At 48.5% G+C, this 20,249-nt stretch overlaps 1 protein-coding gene across 1 annotated transcript in view; it reads left to right on the forward strand.

Annotated features, from left to right (window-relative positions):
- The window catches only part of LOC119168164 (cytochrome P450 4V2-like), a 952,270-nt gene that overhangs the window by 355,424 nt on the left and 576,597 nt on the right, over positions 1-20,249 (forward strand). The window contains exon 4 of the mRNA XM_075882483.1: positions 5,568-5,755. Coding sequence (XP_075738598.1) covers positions 5,568-5,755 — 188 coding nt within the window. The remainder of the gene's footprint in view (positions 1-5,567; positions 5,756-20,249) is intronic.

Genomic DNA, 20,249 nt, shown 5'->3' on the forward strand with positions numbered 1-20,249 from the left:
TCATAGGAGGCGTGTGGAAGGCGCATTGAGTAAAGTGCGTCCAGGCGCTGGCAGGTGGTAATAATGTCCTGAACTGTTGTCGGGCTCTGCATGACAAGAGCATTAAAGGCGACGGAGTTGATGCCTTTCATTACTTGCCGAATACGATCGGCCTCCGGCATGTCCTTTTGGGCGCGGCGGCAGAGGGCCAGAACGTCTTCAATGTACGATGTGTACGATTCGTCAGGCCCCTGGATGCGGGTAGCGAGCTTCTGTTTAGCTACCTCAGAGCGTCCTGTAGAAGTGCCGAATATTTGACGCAGCTGCACCGTGAATGCTGACCAATCAGGAAAGTCGCGTTCGTGGTTATGATACCACGTCTTAGCAACCTCCTTCAGATAAAAGGGTACATAGCGCAGCTTATGTGCCTCATCCCAGTAATTGCAAGCACTGGTACGGTCGTAACTGTCCAGCCATTCTTCTACGTCCTCACCGCGAAGGCCAGAAAACACTGGAGGGTCTCGTTGCGAGGTACTCACGGTGTGGTGAGGCCCAGCAGGCTGAGCGGGTGGTGCGAAGAAGGCGGTAGGGGGTGGGTCGTTTTGCGCCATCACTGTTGGCAAGCACAGCCGTCGACCTGATCGGAGCTCCAGGGGTGACCGGTAGTGCACGAGGACTTGGGAATCACAGCAGGCTCCACCACTTGTGAGACGACGTCAGGTACGAAGGAGCGACCGTTTTATTGTCAACCCAGACGCGCGAGCCAGCAACCGAACAAGCAGCGAGCCGCTACGATGATGATGATCACGGTGCTTTGTATGCGCAGGTGAAAGTGAAAATGATAAGCAACACAATCAGCGCTCACAATATATATATATATATATATATATATATATATATATATATATATATATATATATATATATATATATATATATATAGTCATGTAGACCCTCCGTGAGAACGGTAACAACGAAAACGTTTATTTCGACAGTTTGGCCAGAGTCTGGCCTTCGTGAGGAACGCTTCTTTTGTTCCCGTTTTCACGGAATATCGAATATCTGCTTGACGAGCCGCAGTCGTTTTATTGGCTACGCCACGTATGAAGAATGTTACTGTGCCACGGTCACATACTTCGTTGGTTTTTAAAATGTGGTCTCTATATTCACCATCCTAACGTTCTCGGTGAAGTGAGATAATGTATCAGGAATCGTGAATATGGAATCTTTGATTAGTTCCTGCAATGCGTCGTTTTCAGATGTCCGCTGAAGTCAGCGCGTTTCTACAATAGCAGTGTTATTTCATCGACGGCTTAACAACAGAAGAGGGCGACCTTACCCCAAGCATCGGTACATTCAAATAATGCATTCTTATGAAAAATAGCTCTTCCACACCATCTTGCTTCGCCCAGCTTTAACTTCACACTTCCCACTTAAGGCTGTTCTACATGTCGTGGTTTGAGCGAACGAAATCGTTCTGTTCGCAACCGCGCGCTAATGGCCGCTTTCATTTCACTTGGCAGCAAATGCTTTGCGATTTTCGCTCTGCGACTGGAGTGGCAAGCAACGTTTTTTTGTCACCGTTGTTTGTGGTAGAAACTTCAGAATTTTTCAGACCTAATGTAACGATCGGTGCGTTGTGGTATTAGTAGGTTACCATGACGAAGAGGACGTGTGCTGCGTCCTTTAAGAAGAGTCTCCAATCTAATTTAGTTTTACAATGCACAAGAGAGAACTTAGCCAAACAAACACGTCGAGAAATTTCAAGGCTTGGCCAGCCCGACCGTATTTCAACAAATTCCGTCCGAAATTCTCCACCGCTGCGATCAGAGCGAAACATTCCCAACATGTTGGTAGCTCGCCGCAGACCGCGCCGACGAGAGCGAACGGCCTTTCGTTTTCTTTTTGGCTTCGAGCAAACATGCAGCCAGAAAATCACAATTTTTGTCATCTGAAACGGCCTTTATACTTCCCCGCGAACGATTGCGGCCGACGAAAAAGACCCAACGAGGCGCGTTTCATTTACCTCTATTCGGGCATTGGTGTTGGATAACATGCCGCGACTAAGGGCGTCTGTTCACACGCCCAAGTTCAGCGTCTGTTCAGTCACGCTTTTTTGGGTGTCACATCATCTGGGTTCTGCTCTCACCGATAGCTACTACAGCTACCACAAGCGTCTACGACCCCGAGGGTTTCTTTATTCACGACGCCAGCCTCGGTGACAGGAAGATGGCTTTTACCTTATCATTACAAGACTTTTGTAATTTGCGTATATATTACCATTATCTAGATTACCTTATCACCAGTTTCATGGCGCAATTGCGCACGGGAAAGGGCAAACGTTTATAAAAAAAGCTACTCTTAACTGCAGGAGCCGCACTTCGGCCATGGCTTATTCATGCGATGTTGCAATTGTTGCCTGTACCGTGGGTTTTGGTCGTTCCAGTGCACTTGTTGTGGTCACAAAGGCGGTGTTTACATGACATTGCTGTCGCCGTCTCATTTCTGCGGCCAGGCAGTCAGACCCACGCTTCAGTACAGTATGTACTCAAGCCGCCCTTTCTTATTGTCCACCGTGTTTGTTTTGCGGTGGCTGTTTGGTTTTTACCTGACTTCGTTTGTGTCGTGCCGCTGTGGCGAGTGTTTATGTTTTAGGTGCACATTTTTTGTCATATAAATTTAGCTTTCTGAATACACGTTGGTGACATAGAAGTTTTAATAAATATTTATTTTTCCCAAAACCACAGCTCAGGGCGGCTGAGCTCATGCTTATCATTTTAAAGAATGACATTTTTTTCTTCATGTGACAGCACGCAGGTTAAGTGGCATTAATGTAATTTGTTGTATATGACATAAGTTTTGCCAAGTGACAGGGGCGTCAAGGGGAATTTATCCATGTTATGTGGTGCTATAGCTGCAAACACCTGTAGTGCCACGCCAGTTTTGGCCAACTGGTCGCGCAGAAAAAAAAGTGAGCCACGTGGCTCATGCAGCGCGAGCCACGATATACAGTACGGCTGAGCTATTGGCCTGGCTGGACGCTGCAACTGCGACACCGCCTACGCCTGCGTCCCAATAAAAGCTGTGACCTCGGCACGAGCTAGTCACCACTTCTTTTTCGTCAACAAGTGGTGACCACGGACCAACGGACAAGCGACTGGCCCTGCACCGCGGCCACTGACCTTCGCGACCATGTTCCATCCAGATCAAGCGTTGCAGCCGCACTTTGACCCACCTCTACCCCCGTTCCACACCTCCGATATCGAGTCATGAATCCGGCAATTCGAGGCTGCCTTGGAGCTAAACAGGATCTGGCTCGACAAATTCATGTTAGAGATCCTGGAGTATGTTCTTCCACCTGACCTCAAACGACGCCTCACCTATTTCTCTTAGAGCTCCCGCCCATATGACAGACTACGGGACGCTGTCCTGCAGTTTCGCGGTGCTAGCCATTGCCTCCGACAATGTATCGACCGAATAAAAGGCGCTTCTCCATCAAACGCAATCCAGCCTTTTTCGTAGTTCGCAGTTTCAAAAAGCAACACCACGGCGTCGACTACGATTCCCGCATTATGGCCAGTCCATTCTATCGTCCTGCCAACAACCACCGGCTACACATATGACGGAAATCTCCCTGCCACTTTAAGTGGCCCATAGACCAAAAGGCCCACCACCCTGGTGCCTCCATATCGCACTTCCTGTCTCCGAAGTGTTGGTTCTGCCACCGAAGGCACTTCCACCTCTCTCCTTGGGAGATTGGACGCTGGTTACAGCTTCGCACTCTGTCGGATTCCTAGCACAATCCTGTCCTGCTGCACCTACTCCCGAACTGCCCATGAGAGATGAGCCAGCTGATCCGCCTGATGAGTCCTCAGGCACAAATGCAGAGTCTCCCACAAAGAAGGTGAGGAAAGCGGACAAAGGACCGGGCCGGCCAGGCTTGGAACCACCCGTGCATGCTCCAACAGACACGCAAGCCGTCAATGAGCATGCTTCCCTGCCCACGTGCTGCTATTCCCCGGACTCTCAAAGAGCCACGACCACTGGTTCGAAGTGCAGTCTTACCGCAGGGTCTGCCTCTCCTCTGCGTGATATCCTCCTGGACGAGACCCGGACATGCCAGTGACCAGGCCCCGGAAATGCAAGCGCCCCAGCTCCTAATGCGTCAACACCTGGCCACGACATCGCACGTCACTGAGTTGTGACTCAAACATAGCGACCTCATTGTATCTAGAGCCAAACGCACGGAAAGCTTCCCACCCTCCCTTCCAAGGCACCCCAGGGTGCAGGCATTCACTGCAAGAAGGCGGAAGTACGGTAAAGGCACCTTATGACACATCGTGAAACGCGGAATACAGGCTGGTACCAGTGCTCACCATATCAGCAGTCGGCATTGTGCCGACGATGTCGTGCGCATAACCATCAACATGAACGCCGCATTTCCAGGGCCACCTCGTCATTTCAGGTGCAGCCCATCTTTACGGTAGGCGTCGTGGAAACATTACTACGCCACGTTGCAGCTAATGTCGGCCTGTGTCCGCATGCCTTCAGCATAAATGCCACGCAACGTGTTATTTGGCGTCAGGTCATCGTAGTCATGCCTGCGTCGTAGGCACGTTACTTGCATCACCCGCCCCTACTAACGACCACCCTTGCGTGCAGCAGTCTCAGTCCCCTGGAACCCTCGCCCATTCCGCTGCTCCCAGGGCAGCCCACCGGAACTGTGAAAGACCTAACGTTTTTTTTCCCCGATGATGACTCTGACTTCCATGTACCTCTCGATGGCTCTGTAGTTAACGACTCTGACTTCCGCACAGACAATCCACGGACTGTTGCTCATGTACATAGTATCTGTGACTTTTGCTTTAGCTTTTGTACACGCTTTTGAAATCGCACAAAGTGCTAGAGGGGAAGATTATGTAACGCCGCACGAGTTTTGGTCAGCTGGCCGCCAGAAAAAGAGACGAGTCACGTGGCTCGTGAAACGCGAGCCACAAAATATGGAACAGCTGAGCTCCTGGCCTGGCTGGACGCTGCAGCGGCGACTCCACCTATGCCTGCATCCTGAATAAAATCTGTGACCTCGGCACGGGCTCGTCGCCGCCTCTTCTTCCTCAACACACCAATAGACATTGCGCAAGCTAACCTATCAATGCACAGTAAACGAAAAACTACTTGTGTATGGTTACACGTTTATTTTTTGTGGTTTGTCGTCAATTGTTTTATGTGTCTGTATTATTGGTGTCTTTTGAAAGTAAATTAGTTTTGAGGGAGCGCTCTGTAGTGGTCCACTTTGTGTGTGCTTTCAGCATACGCCTCTCACATCCACCATAAGCTTAATATGCGTACGTTAAAACATCATTACGTTTTGTGCCTACGAAAGAAGCATACATAAGAATTACTGTGGTAAAAAAAGGGCTTAGCTAGAGACATGGAAACATCTGACCCGTTCAAGTGTTTCAGTGAGATGGTGTGAGCAGGCTGGGGGAAACCACGAATCATCACCACCGGGGGAAGTACTAAACAGGTTGTGACATTTTCCGGAGACAATATAGCACATGTTGACTAAGATCTCTCTTATCTCGCCAGCGATAAAGTGATCTGGAGGAAAAGAAGGAAAGCCCTGACTCCGGCGTTCCACTTCCGAATCCTGGACGAGTACGTTCCCATCATGAACCGACGGGCGGTGATGCTCACGGACAAGCTTGCACACCTGGGCAAAGAGCACTTCGATATCCTGCCCATCATCAGGCTGGCTGCCTTTGCCATCCTCTTCGGTAAGAGCCTGTTCTACACACATGACTTGTTATCGAGCCAGTTTGTCGTGAAGGACATTTCGAAGTCTTGGCCGCTGTCTTTTTCATTCTCATATATTTTTGTTTCCCTTCTCTTCCCTAAAAATGGTTTTGGTCGTGTACTATTTAGTTTCGACATATTTTTTTTCATTTCCTGTGCGCATGTTGATGTCCATGCAACCGGACATAATTCCACGCAAAAGATGACGTTAGCTTCTTAGATCCGTAAGGCTTAATCTCATTTGCACGGTGCCAAGCTGGGGAATGAAACTGCATGCTAATGTGATGCCCCTTAAGTTATTCCTCATGTAACGCCTTCGCTAGAACTCATTTGATTGAAAAATGGGTACTATGGACTCCAGAGCTTACTCAATATACTCTACATAAGACATTTAAAAGAGCACCTATGTGTAAAATATATCTTATACAAAATTTTGAACAGAAAGCCTATTATTTGACTTTTTTATCATACAGAAATTCACTTCGGAATTTCAATGATTCCGGCATGAGAGGTGCCGGATCGTGATCTAGGCTTGGGATTCAACATGACTTTGCTGAATTTGTTGTGGTCGAATGAAAAGCTGTAAAAGAGAAGTTCAAATAATGTCTGTTACGTTTTACTACTTTTGTGACCAAGTTAGAGTTGTTAGAATGCGTGTTTGTACATCTTATAACTACCATAAAATTTTCCCACTTCAAAACTTACTTTCATTGACATCGCCAAGTCAAATGCCTCTAAATGTAGACGTGTCACAGCTCGGCTAAGAATATGTCTTTCAGGATAATGGGCTACTGGGTTAAATATGACCACTGTTTCTGCGCGAAATTTACAAAAAATGAAAGAGAGAAACGAAAACAACGTTGTGTTCTGTACATTTTTCACCGCCGTCCCTCCAGCTTTCTTTATTGTTAAGCTTGCGCAAGAAACGTTCGGCATTCAGGAACCTAAGGGTTTGAAGCTGAATGTTATCACCTGTGACTGTGCGACCTAAGCTGGTCAGTCAGTAAAACGTAGTGTCACTGAAGGCACAGACTGTGGTCGCCCTGACGAAGCTAGCTCTCCGGACGAAAGCGTGGCTCTGCAAAGACCATCTTCGCTCGACGACGTGTCATATCGCAGTCCAATATTTCTTTTCCTGGATAAATCACGAGTTGGCTTTTATTTGTTCTCTAGTTACCAGTAGAAAGTACCTTAGTAAAATTGCAAAGGACTGCTGCGGAAACTCGCAAGTGGCGGAAGGAATAAGGAAGGTAAAGACGACAAACACCCATTCGTAGCACTAAGCCACAAAGAAATCCATACGAATTTCTACAAAAGAAAAGCGATTTAGTTGTCTAAAAAATCATCCTGACCGGGGGTATTAACACTCAACAAATGCCTTTACGGGCTGCTGATAGAGCTAACCAGAAGGAGGAGGAGGAAATTAAACGTTTATTTTTTTAAATGGTGTAGGTTCCGCATCCACCTTGGGTGGGAGGTCTCTTTATTCCATGAACTCTCTTGCCTTTGCTGCCTCATTGACCCTGGCAACGAGACATCATTGTTGGTCCAAGTCCTCCAAAGCGACCTTGGTCTCCGACGTTTAGAAAAGGGGTTCGTTTTCTCTGGCAGCGTCCCATGTGTTCGGCGTGGGCGATAGATCTGTACTTTTATTACATGACCGCTTAAGGATCAGGTGGGCCAACGTGTCCGGTATGGTGCAAACTGGGCAAACATATTCATGTAATGGTAAATACAATCGGTGCATTAGTATGCTGTGTGTGTATGTATTGCTCTGCAGTCTTCTCAGTATGATACTGTCCTCTTTGCTGAGCTTCGAGTGTGGTGGTGGATATTCTCTGCGCGCAAGCCTATGATGTTGCAGTGTTGCGGAGTGTTTGGTACAAACTCAGACTCCGCGGACCCAGGCCTGGCGTCTAAAACGCACGAAGAGGTAAGCTAGCAATATAGCGTGAGGGAGAATTCATTGACAACTTTAAGCACATGGGCATAGGATTGCAAGCGAGTTTCCTGGAAACCCACAAGGTGACAGGAGAGTTTCCGCCCTTTTACCGTACCTTTCTCTTCTAAAACCGCTAGCAACCATGCACTGCGCAAAAGCTGGCGCACAGGCCACACCACTGAAAGCAGTCGCCGTCCACCTGGAGTCTATCGAGTGTATCGTGCACTCTGTAGCTCGTTAGCGAGAAACTGGTGCTTTTATTTGCTTTAGTTTTATATCCTTAAGCTAGGACAGCAAAGTATTTGCGTGGATTCAGAACCACTATCCAAAAACATGCTGGCATAATCAGTGGAGCCTGCTTAACGGGGGCGCTTCTTAAATCTTGGATGGTCTATATTTTGTGCTGCTGAGTTGTTGCTTATCTTAAATAGCTGGCGCCACTAGACCATGCAGCAGTGGCGGCTCTCGTTATTTGGCACCGTGCTGTGCCTTTGCGCTTTGCGTTACTGGACAGACTAAAATCCTTTCTAACTCTCGTGGCACAGTCCCGAAAGCAGGTGTTTCTTTTTTCTTCGCCGGTCATCGAAGCTTCAGGCACGTCGACTGGCGATCAGTGACACTCTTACACAAGTCTACCGCAAAAACATATCATAGCTTCATCGCGTAATTAAGGTTTCTAACCGGGCAAGATGGTGACGGATGCGTTACTCTGCTCCCGTGGGGAGCATATAGAGGTATTTTACGTCTCTTATGAAAACGTCCTGATGTATTTGGCCCCTACATTGATGACAAACTTACGTCGGTACAGCGTTCCCAGCTTCTGGACCTGTTGCAAAAATACCGTTCTACTTTCGATGTCGGGTGAAGTTCTTTCGGTTGCGCGTGAACTGTTACGCATCGTATCGACACGGGTGCCCATCCACCAATATGGCAACGTCCATACGGCATGTCGCCTGCTGAACGTCGGGAAATCAACGAGCAGGTTGACAATATGCTCCGACGCGACGTTATTTGTCCCAAGGTAAGTCCCTGGGTGTCCTCTGTTTTTTTTTGTGGCGAAGAAATATGGTACTGTGCGGTTCTGTGTGAACTACAGGCGGCTAAATAAGATTACTCGCAAGGATGTTTACTCCCTGCCACGTATCGATGACGCAATTGCAGCCTTCATGAAGCCGCATTTTTTTCTTCTCTCGATCTGCACTCGAGGTACTGGCAAGTACCCATGGCTGATGAAACTCGACCGAAGACTGCCTTCATCACACCCGATGGCTTGTAAGAATTCAACGCCATTCCATTAGGTCTGTGTATTGCACCTGTGAGCTTTGAGCGTATGATGGACACCGTTCTGCGCAGGTTGAAATGGCAAATGTGCTTGTGTTACCTCGATGACGTTGTTTTCGCTCCAGATTTCTCCACGCACCTCTAATGTCTGAAAGAAGATTTCGCACGTTTGAACGATGCTGGCTTGCAAATGAATCTGAAGAAGTGCCGCTTTGCAGCACGGCAACTCACCACCTTAGAGTACGTCGTGTCTAAGAATGGCATTCTTCCTGACCCAGCCATGCTTCAGGCCGTGGCTAAATTCCCTAAACCCGGGTACGTCAAACAACTACGTAGTTTCGTGGGCCTGTGCTCATACTTTCGACGCTTCTTACGAAACGTTGCCACGATCATATCACCATTGATGAAGCTCCTTGAAAGTAACGGGCCCCTCAATTCTCGGTCATCCGAGTGCGATGACGTCTTCACGAATCTCTGCCATTTGTTGACATCTCCTGCCATTCTATGCCACTACAATCCTACGGCCCCAACGGAGGTGCACACGGATACCAGTGGTGTAGGCCTCGGCGTAGTCCTGGCGCTGCGTGAAACGAATTCCCTCAATATGTCATGGCATGCGCAAGCCGTACGCTCAGAGAGCCGAGACAAACTACACCGTCACTCGTCTGGCACTCGCCTGGGCCCTTACAATGTTTCGACCTTATTTGTGTGGTCTTCCATTCGATGCCGTCACCGACCATCATGCACTATGCTGTCTGTCATCTTTGAAGGATCCCTCAGGCCGTCTCGCCCATCAGGCTCTTCGCTTACAAGACTACGACATCCGCGTGCTGTGCCGCAATGAACGATAGCTTGCTGACGCCGACGCTCTCTCGCGCTCCCCTCTGCCTGAAGATGACATGTTTTGCTCAGTATCCTAGGTTGCTGTTTCTGCCATTGATGTTGATATCATGGCTACCGAACAGCGAAAGGATGATTGAATCGCGCCGCTGATCGAATTGCTCTCTGATCCGTCCGCAACGCCATCCATGCGTGCCTTGCGTCGTCGATCTGACCATTTCGCCAGTCTTGACGGCCTGCTACACCGACGCAATTATGACGCCAATGACCGCCAGCGGTTACTCATGATTCACCGCAGTCTGCGGTCGGAGATAAGTGAATCCTTTCATTCTGATCCGCAGTGCGTATACTCTGGGGTATTCAAAACCTACCATCACATTCGACAACGCTACTTCTTGCTCGGAATGTACCACTATGTGCAGCTGTTCGTTCGCTCCTGCCTCGCTTGCCAACGCGGCAAACTGTCAGCACACATGTCGCCAGCCGGTCTGCAACCGTTATCTTGCCCTGACCATCCGTTTCGGCACATAAGTATTGATTTCTATGTACCACTTCTCCTGACATTGGCTGGTAACCGCTAGGCCATCGTCGCCGTAGATCCTTTAACGCGATATGCCGAAACCACCGCTCTCCCTGCGGCTACTGCACGCGATGTTGCGTCTTCCTACTGCATTGATTCATACTGTGCCACGGTCAACGCCAAGAGCTTCACAGCGATCAAGGCCCTGTCTTCTTGTCAGAAGTCGTCTAAGCCATTCTCGCTCAGTGCCATTCTGTCCACCGCAAAACTACTTTTTACCACCGCAGACGAATGGTCTCACAAAACGCTTCAACCGCACCCTCGGCGAGATACTTTTGATGTACGTCACCGCCCAGCACATGAATTGGGATACTATACTGCCCTTCATCTCCTACGCCTATAACACCGCCCCTCAGAGCACAACCGGTTTTTCACGTTTCTTCTTGCTTTACGTGAGGCCCGCGTCATACACCATCGACAAGATACTACCATATACGCCGGATCCATCTGAGTGTGCACCTATTTCCGAGACAGCCAAGCTTGCTGAACAGTGTCGCGATTTTGCCAACACCTTTACGATGCATGAAAAATAGCGGCAGAAGAGTATTTGTGATGGCTCCGCCACTTCTGTGCCCACGTTCCTTCCTGGTTCCCTTGTATGACTCTCAATTCCAACCTCTGTAGCTGGCTTTTCTTCCAAACTACTCCCGAAATACGAAGGTCCCTACCATGTGATCGAGCGCACATCTCCGGTCAACTATCTGATTGAACCAATTGAAGAATCTTCGGACATGCGCTTTCGTGGGTACGACATAGTTAACGTGGAGCCCCAGAAGGCTTACTATGACCCACTCATAGTAAGAAGCTGTTAGGTCACCAGGTGGCTCCCTTTTCGACCCCGAGGTAATTGTAGAGAAGCCTCCGAACACTGAAATGGGTCAACTCCCAAGAGCTTTCTAGTGGGTCTACCCAAAAAGGACGCCGCTCGTGCTGAGAGTTGGTGCTTGGCCATTACTGTCGCCTTTGTGTATGCTCGTTGTTTGCCGGCTAATAAACGCCTCAACACTAGAGACATACGACCGCATGGCCGCCCTCAACTACTGGAACACTGAAAAAAAGCTCTGTCGTGTGTACTTCTACCTGCAAAACACCGCAAGGACCTAGTTCGAAAATTGGAATTCTGTAATTGAAAACGCAGGATGTCTTCTGCGGCGCATTCCTGCAAACGTTCGCGAGCGTCGCTCGCAAGGAGAGGGTTGCTTCTTTACTGGAAATTCGGGTTCAGCTACCAAATGAAAATGTTGCCATTCTCACAGAAGAAATGGCCCGCCTACTCTGTCACGATGACCCGGACATGCCTAAGGAGAAGAAAGTTCGTTTTCTCATGCGAGGGATTACACTGGAGCTCTTCGCGGGAGTGATGAGGAATCCACCGTACACCGTCAAAGAATTCGTATCAAAGGCGACCACTATCGAGAAGACCATGGACATGCGCACCAGACAGTATAATCGTCGCCTGAGTTCCGACTGTGCTGCTGCTCAAGCCATTGAATCCGAAGACCTGCGTGAAACGACCTGAGCGATCGGGTGGGAAGAACTGCGCAAGCTGTAGCCTTCGGCACAGCCTCAAGTGGATTCGATTGCATACAATGTGCGAGAAGATGATCGGCAATCGCTTCGAATTCCCCAAGGACTGCTGCCCGTGCCGGAAGCTATGAGCTACGCCACTGCAGTGCGCCATAACGCTCCTCCTAATCTACGTCGAAACGCGGCCCCCTGGTACTTGTGCCGCCAGACGCCACCGCCGCCACCATACTTTCCGACGTCCTTTTTTTCGCCAGCGGGCCAGCGCAGTTCGCCAAGAAAAACCGATGTTGGACGTGCACCTGACCTACTCCCGCTCTGCTATCAATGCTACGAGGCCGGACACACCTACCGCCGTTGCCAGTACCGACAGATAGGACTTCGTGGCTTCGACGTCAATGCACCACGTCCGCACTCAGGGGAACGGCCACATGACATCACCGACTACAAGACAGGATCTCAATGGACACCTTTAAGTCCTTGCCGTTCGCCGTCGCCCAGCCACCGCATGTCACCGCACCACCAGCAGTACTCTGGCCCAACGCGGGGCCGGTCTCCTATCCCGTATACGGGAAACTAGGGCAGCAACCAATGGAGGTGTGATTGGTGTGCGACAAACTACCGAAGATTCTCCTCCTCCGACGACGCCACGACGGAGCTTTCTGAACACGATGCCAACCAGGCAAAGTCCTGACGATGAAACCTCACTTACCGTTGGTGATCTGACCACGCAACTTGGAAGCAGCGGAACAAGCCGACGCAGCCGTGACCTGGCACCACGGCTTAACTGCAACATGAGACAGTGAACTAGCGACCTGGACGTTCTTGTTGACGGCCACAGTATGACCACTCTTCTCGATACTGAGGCCGACCATTCCGTCATTAGTGGGTCGTTCACCGCGAAGTTGAAGAACGGAGTGCTTGGGAAAGCCCTGAAATCCGCACAGCCGGAGGTCATCTCATAACTCCGGCAGGAATCTGCAAAGCAAGAGCCAGGATTAACAGCCGTATTTATCCTGCAGACATCGTAGTCCCACGGCGTTGCTCGAGAGATGTCATCCTTGGCATAGACTTTTTATGTCTCTATGGTGCAGTCATCAACCGAAAAAAACAGTCGATAACGTTATCCACAAAAGTAGCAATACCGCCGAGCACGCCGTCAACAAGCCACGCCTTGAGTGTGCTGGAACAACAAGTCACCATTCCGCCTCGCTCGAGCGTCATTTATACAGTCGGTGCTTCTAAATCGCCTGACTTGGAAGGCGTCATTTAAGGCAGTCAGCATCTGTTGGTCACCCACAATATTTGCGTCGCAAGAGGAATTGCAGAGCTGTGGGGAGGCAAAGCAACGGTTATGCTCACGGATAGGCATCCCCCTTCGTGTTAGTGAAAAAAAAGGACGGAACCCTACGTTTCTGCGTCGATTATCGCCGCCTAATCAAAATCACGAAAAAGAATGTGTATCCTCTCCCGCGAATAGACGACGCACTGGATCGGCTCTAGAACGCCTAGTACTTTTCGTCAATGAACATCGATTGATATGTGGGGTTTAACGTCCCAAAACAACTCTATGATTATGAGGGACGCCGTAGTGGAGGGCTACGAAAATTTAGACCACCTGGGGTTCTTTAACGTGCACCCAAATCTGAGCACACGGGCCTACAACGTTTCTGCCTCCATCAGAAATGCAGCCGCCGCAGCCGGGATTCGAACCCGCGCCCTGCGGGTCAGCAGCCGAGTACCTTAGCCACTAGACCACCGCGGCGGGGCCGTCAATGAACCTCAAGACTTGCGATTGCCAAATTGAAGACGAGAAAAGAGACCGAGAGAAGACACCGTTTATACAACCGGATGTCCTCTTCGAATTTAAGGTGATGCCCTTCGGTCTTTGCTCAGCGCCTGCCAGTTTTCAACGTGTTATAAATACAGTACTGGGAAGGTTGAAGTGGCAGAATTGCTTTGTGTACTTGGATGACATCGTTGTGTTTTCCTCGAGTTTCAACGATCATCTTCGGCGCCTTGAAGCTGTACTTCAAGTGATCAAGAATTTCGGGCTCACCCTGAATACAAAAAAGTGAAAATTTGCGTACGAAGACCTCTTGTTCCTCGGACATGTGATTAGCAAGTCTGGAGTTCATTCCGATTCACAAAAAATAGCCGCCATCACCGACTTTCTGCCGCCCACTGACAAGAAGGCAGTTCGCCATTTTCTGGGTCTATGCGCTTATAGGCGGTTCATGAAAAGGTTCACCCGCATCTTCCAATCCAGTCAATAATCTTACCAGGGCCAACGTAGACTTCAAGTGCGAAACGCGGCAGAAATACGCTTTCCAGGAGCTAAAACTTCGCCTCCGGACGCGTCGTTTACTTGCCCATTTCGACAAATTCACCGAGACAAAAATACACACTGACGGAAGCAGTGTATAGGTCTCGCCGCCGTTGTTGTGCAATGGGCTGACGGACTTGAAAGGGTTATTAGTTACGCCAGCCTATCACTATGCAAAGTAGACACCAATTATTCAACAACAGAAAAGAAGGGCCTCGCCATAATCTAGGCTACATCGAAATTTCGTCCCTAACTCTACGGCAGGTACATCAAACTTGTGAGCGACCACCACGCCTTGTATCAGCTAGCAACCTTGAAGGACCCTTCAGGGCGCCTGATAATTGTAGTCTGAAAGGTCAAAAATATATTACCGTCGTTTACAAGTGCGGCGAAAAAATACTCCGACTCCGACTGTCACATGCACCTCTTGACCAACCACCGCCCGACGACCCAGATGACGACTACTTTGTGGAAACGATAACTGTTGATGACTTCCCTGAACGACAGCGGGCCGACCTGGAACTAAGGGCCTTAATAAAATACCTCGAAGGCAGAACGACCGAAGTTCCGAAGGTATTCAAGCGCGCACTTGCATAGTTATTTCTGCGAAACAGTCTTCTCCAAAAGAAAAACTTCTCACCGCATCGAGCCAAGTGCATCTTTGTTGTGCGTTTAGCTCTGCGACCAAAACTCCGGCACGCCCTGCACGATGATTCGATGGCAGGGCACCTTGATGTTTCCCGAACGCTCACGAAGATTCAAGAAAGGTACTACTGGCCACGTCTTACCACCGACGTCACTCGTTATGTGAGGACATGTCGGGAATGCAAGCGATGCAAGACACCGCCGACAAGGCCAGCGGGATTTCTGCAGCCTATTGGACTACCTCGCTGACCATTCCAGCAGATTTATGTGGACATACTGGGGCCAATCTCGACGTTGGCTTTCGGAAACAAGTGGATCGTGGTAGCTACCTCACCCGCCGAGACAAAAGCTCTGCCCAAAGGCAGTGCATCTGAGGCAGCTAAGTTCTTCGTCGAAAATATTTTCCTACGTCACGACTCCCTGGAGGTCCTCATAACCGACAGAGGTACGGCATTTACTGCTGATCTAACTCAAGCGATCTTGGCGTACAGTCAGACAAACCACCACCGGACGACAGTGTACCACCTACAGACCAACGTCCTCACCGAGCGACTAAACAAGACGATCGCCGACGTGCTGGCAATGTACGCCGATGTCGAACACACGACGCTAGAACATTCCATGGGAAGTGTATAAATGCCGACGCGCTTCGCCGTTTGTCAGTTGATTGACGGCCGACGCTGCATGCACCGCTGTCAGTGTAAGTGTGCTACCGTAACCAGACTTTCCGTTTATCAGTTACAGGCTCTCCCAAATAAACAGTTCGATCTGATCATTCTGTGTCCTGCTTTCCACCGCGTCACGACCCCGTGAAAATATTAACACCTAGGGTCACTTTATTATCTAATCTTTCCTAGGACACTCACATCAATGATATCACAACCTTGAACCGATATCTCGGTTATGTAAAGCGGTATTTGCGTCACGCACCCCTATACATAAAACTTTTCGCATACAAATTCCTCATGCGATCCAAACTCGTTTACGTAGAGCACATCTAGAACCTGCACCAGGCATACTTAATTAAAGAGCTAGAACATGTAGAAAATTTTGCCACCAGGTTCACTCATTCTTCATACTTATATGATGTAAATATATCATCTCTAAAAGGTTTCATTCATGTTGCTAATCTTCGCGTGTGTCGACGCATCGCCAGTCTTTGTTTGTCTCACAAATTCATTCACAGTTCTCTCAGTCAAGCTGCTTACATCGTCCCAACATCGCACATATCTTACCGCACGACCCATTCTTTATCAGTCACACGTACACGTGCTCGCCTTGAGGCATCTCTCGGTGTTCCAGCTTAAACTCTTCCATGTGCTTGCTAGTTTTCTTCGAGCCAACTAGTCAAAAGAGGCATAGTGAGTACGTGTTTCACTAATGCAATTGACTGTTCTTGTGTTGATTCAATGGAAACCAGCTTCCACAATCAGGTTGCTAGGCTCAGGTCAGCTGGGTATCCCGAAGCGTTCTTGGTATCCGTGGCCGAAAGTATCCGCAGAAAACGGAGAGCTAAAGATGGCCAAATGAATGGTGCAGCAGGACGTGACAACAGCAGCCGAGAAAAAGAAAGAGAAAAAATTGACCCCGTATCGCCACATTAACCTGCAAACGTCTCAAAAGACGACAGTCTTGCGTGTGGAGAGAGTGAACAAAACATTTCTTTGATGTGCTGCGCAAAAAAAAAAAAATCGGTGAGTGATACTCTGGAGGCGCTGCGTTAGAGTGCCTCGAGCGTGCAGCGGAGGTGAACGAAAGCATCAAACTACGTCACACGTGAGACATAAGCGCCATTTGGCAGTTTTTTTTTAAAAACAAAGCGCGTGGCTCTGAGACGAGTGTGTGTGCCCTTCTCAGAGGTGATAACGTGTAGAACGCAAGGCGATGGGTAGGTGCCACCACCGTCAGTCTCAGCAAAGCTTTAGAAACAGTCTATTCGTAAGCGTTGCATGGTCAGTGCGGCGTGATAAGCGCTACGGTACTTAAAATTACTTATGTGTGCCTTTTCTAATAAAGGACGCACGTGTAGAATATATTGGCAATGTTATGGTGCCCGAGACATGAGCAATACTTGCTTTTCAATTGACAATTGCACAAGCATGAACACTGAATCTTGAGCAATATTGGTGGGCGCTGCGGATGAGGTCGGCCGTTTCGAGTACTCGATGCTGGTGAGTGTGGGAAAAAAAACAAATGTACAGACAGACAGACAGACAGACAGACAGACAGACAGACAGACAGACAGACAGACAGACAGACAGACAGACCAAGATTTTTGCGTCGAAGGTCCCCAAGAAAGACTATCATCTTCAAAAATAGCTGTTGTTCCTTACATTCAACAGGTTACCCACCGCCTGGAAATGGTAAAACAACGCATGGGAGTGCGTGTAGTTTCCTGTGTTCCACACAAGCTTTCTCAGCTGGCTAGGCTGACATGTGAAGTTAGACACAAAAGCAGCTGTGCAAAACAAAGCACAGAAGCCGTTTTGTCAATTGCATTGACAACGTTGTTTACATGATCAAAGTTTCGTGCGGTGCCTGTTATATTGGGAAAACTGAAAGATGTCTCAACGACAGATTGCGTGAGCATGCGTGAAATGTTCGCAGCGGCAACGATGATTTTTTGGTCCAGCATATCACTAGATGAGGCTGTGAAGTACAGTTTGATAACACAGTCGAACTTTACAAACATAGAGATGAGCGCACGAGGCTTATAATTGAGGCAGCATACATAGCGCGTGCACACCTGACTTGCATCAGGAAACCATCGATAGCTCTGTCCAATAAGAAGCTAGCATTTTTAGACAGTAGCAGATGTGATGGGAGGTAAGTAATCACTCGAAGGCACAGTAAACGTTGGTAGGGTGAATTTTCGATCACCTGGTGTTCTTTAACGTGCACCCCAATCTGACCACACGGGCCTAAAACATTTCCACCTCCAACGGAAATGCAGCAGCCGCCACTGGAATTCGATCCCGCGACCTGCGGGTCGGCAGCCTAGTAGCTTAGCCACTGGAAACCGTGGCGGGGCGGGCTCGCTGTGCTTTACAGAGAAAGCTAAGTTGGGCTACTTCAGAAAGCTTATTATTCCCTCTTTTCAATGACATCTGATTTTATTGCCTGGTTGGAAGTGTTACCTAGTAGTAATGAAAGTAGCGTGAGCAACCAACGCAATTTCGCTGTACAAGCCTCTGCTGTACTGCGAGTACGGCGAAACTATTCAACATAACAAAGCGGAATTTGTTTTACCTTTAGACGAAGTGCCATTCAAGGTTCCTATTAACATATATTGGACATTACTTTGTATTTTAGTTACGTTCCAATACGAATAGGCAAAATAATGAAGGTTTGTCTAGGAATATTTGTTTCTTTACATAGCAGAATTATAATATTTAGTGGCTATGTAGACTACATTAGACTTATTTTCCACGCGAAGTCGCTTAATGCTCTGACAAAAACTTGATGAAATATTATTGTGTCGATAGGGCAGTTTGTGGTTCTACTTGTTCGTGAATTACCCATGAAGCGACATAATCATACAAGCTGATACTCTGAGTTTCAATATAATAAAGCAGCAGACTCCTTTCTGTGATTTTATGAAGAGAAAATTATTTTAACTTTATTATAGGACCTACAAGAAAGCATTGGATATAGCTAGATTTTCGTCGGTCCAGTTCCGTAGAGAATCACTTTCTTTGCCATCTAGACGCTAACTTTCAACGAGCATTGCACATAAGTAGATGCATATTGTGTCTTGTATCTATTTGTGCTCACTAACCTGACCACTCATTGCTTCAAACTAAATATTTTCAATTAATGTTCAATCTCACAGGCGTTTTTTGGTGGTGCCATCATCTATTAAAGGAAAAAAATTGACGACAGATCCACGAGGTGAATGATGATGAGATTGGGCGCAGCTCCTGGAAATAGTACCGTGAAATTTTCTTCCGTTAATTCGCCTGGCGATATGCGCGCTTCCTCACCGCTTCCCATTGTCGAACGTTTACAAGATCTGCTTCGCGACGTTGACGTGCTGCCTCGGCCTCTCGTTCCCGTACATAAAGATGGTGCCGACGCTGACGTGCCGCTGCAGCTTCTTGTTCACGTACGGCGGGATCTTGCCGACGCTGCCTTGCTGATGGGGCTTCTTGTTCCGGTACAGCAGGATCTTGGCGGCGACGTCGTGCAGCTTCCCGGCGCGCTTCTGCCTCGCGTGCTCTCACTTAAGAGTCCTGTCTGCGAGCGCGCACCGCCGCTGCCCTGCGCGCCCGCCTTTCGGCATCCTTATTCATACGAGCACACACCGACGGCAACGAGCATCGGCCGCTACAAACCTCTATCGATATGGTTTTGATTATAAAATCATAGCTTAAGAAAACACCTGGCGTCTTTCGTTAAGCAGCCGGTGTCTTCTTTTTTGTTTTGCTTTAGAAACATCTGGCGTCTTTCATTGGTTTATTTCATCAATCAACGACATATTCAACAAAAAATTTTTATTGTTTATTCACGCACAGGAGAAATCTCACCAGGCACAATCTTGGAGGTAAATAATGGCTGCTACGGAGAATGAGAGACAGCAGAAGTCACCTTTTAACACTTCTACTTCTACTAATGTTTTCTACTGGAACATGCCAATGGCTGCTAATCGGGAATGGGAGACAGCAGAATTCTCCTTGCAGTTAACCCGCACTCTGCAATTTTTTTTGATTGTTCAACATCGCACAGGAGAAATCTTCCACCGCCACCATCATGGAGGTCAAAATGTAGGACTGGTTGCATACTACGACAACGACTACTAGGGACGAACGGGTGCCGCTACAAGGAGCTTCGCCCTTAAAATCAAGTTGTTTCATGTGAGTTGAAATGTCCGCCCAATGTTGCGCAACAAACATAACAAAACGGGCAAAACAGGTATGGATTATATCTCCAGCCTTCATAGTTTGGCTAACAAGGTAACTCTAGTTGCTGCGCGTAACAAACACCAGCCGTAAAAGGAGGAAGGCTGAGTAATAAATCCCTTCCACTCGCGCCAGGTTAGCAGGTGGGGCGGTGTCATCAAGTGGCCAGGTACGCCAAAACATTGCGCGTTCGTCAGGCGTTACCCGAACCAGCGTTCCCCGCCACTTGTTTAGTACTGTGCAACTCTTCGTGGTTCAGCTGCTCGTGTTTTGCGCGTTCCTTTGAGTTTTTTATGCCGGTGAGGTCAAAACTGTGAAAGGAAGGTCGCTGACATGCCATGTGAATGATATGAATGTAGTGCCACTTCAAAGGGGACCAGATTTTTCTGTGAAGCATGTCTTAGCGATTTTGAGCATATCTATCTATCTATCTATCTAT

This window comes from Rhipicephalus microplus, unplaced genomic scaffold (genome assembly GCF_043290135.1).
Source record: "Rhipicephalus microplus isolate Deutch F79 unplaced genomic scaffold, USDA_Rmic scaffold_12, whole genome shotgun sequence".
NCBI lineage: Eukaryota > Metazoa > Arthropoda > Arachnida > Ixodida > Ixodidae > Rhipicephalus > Rhipicephalus microplus.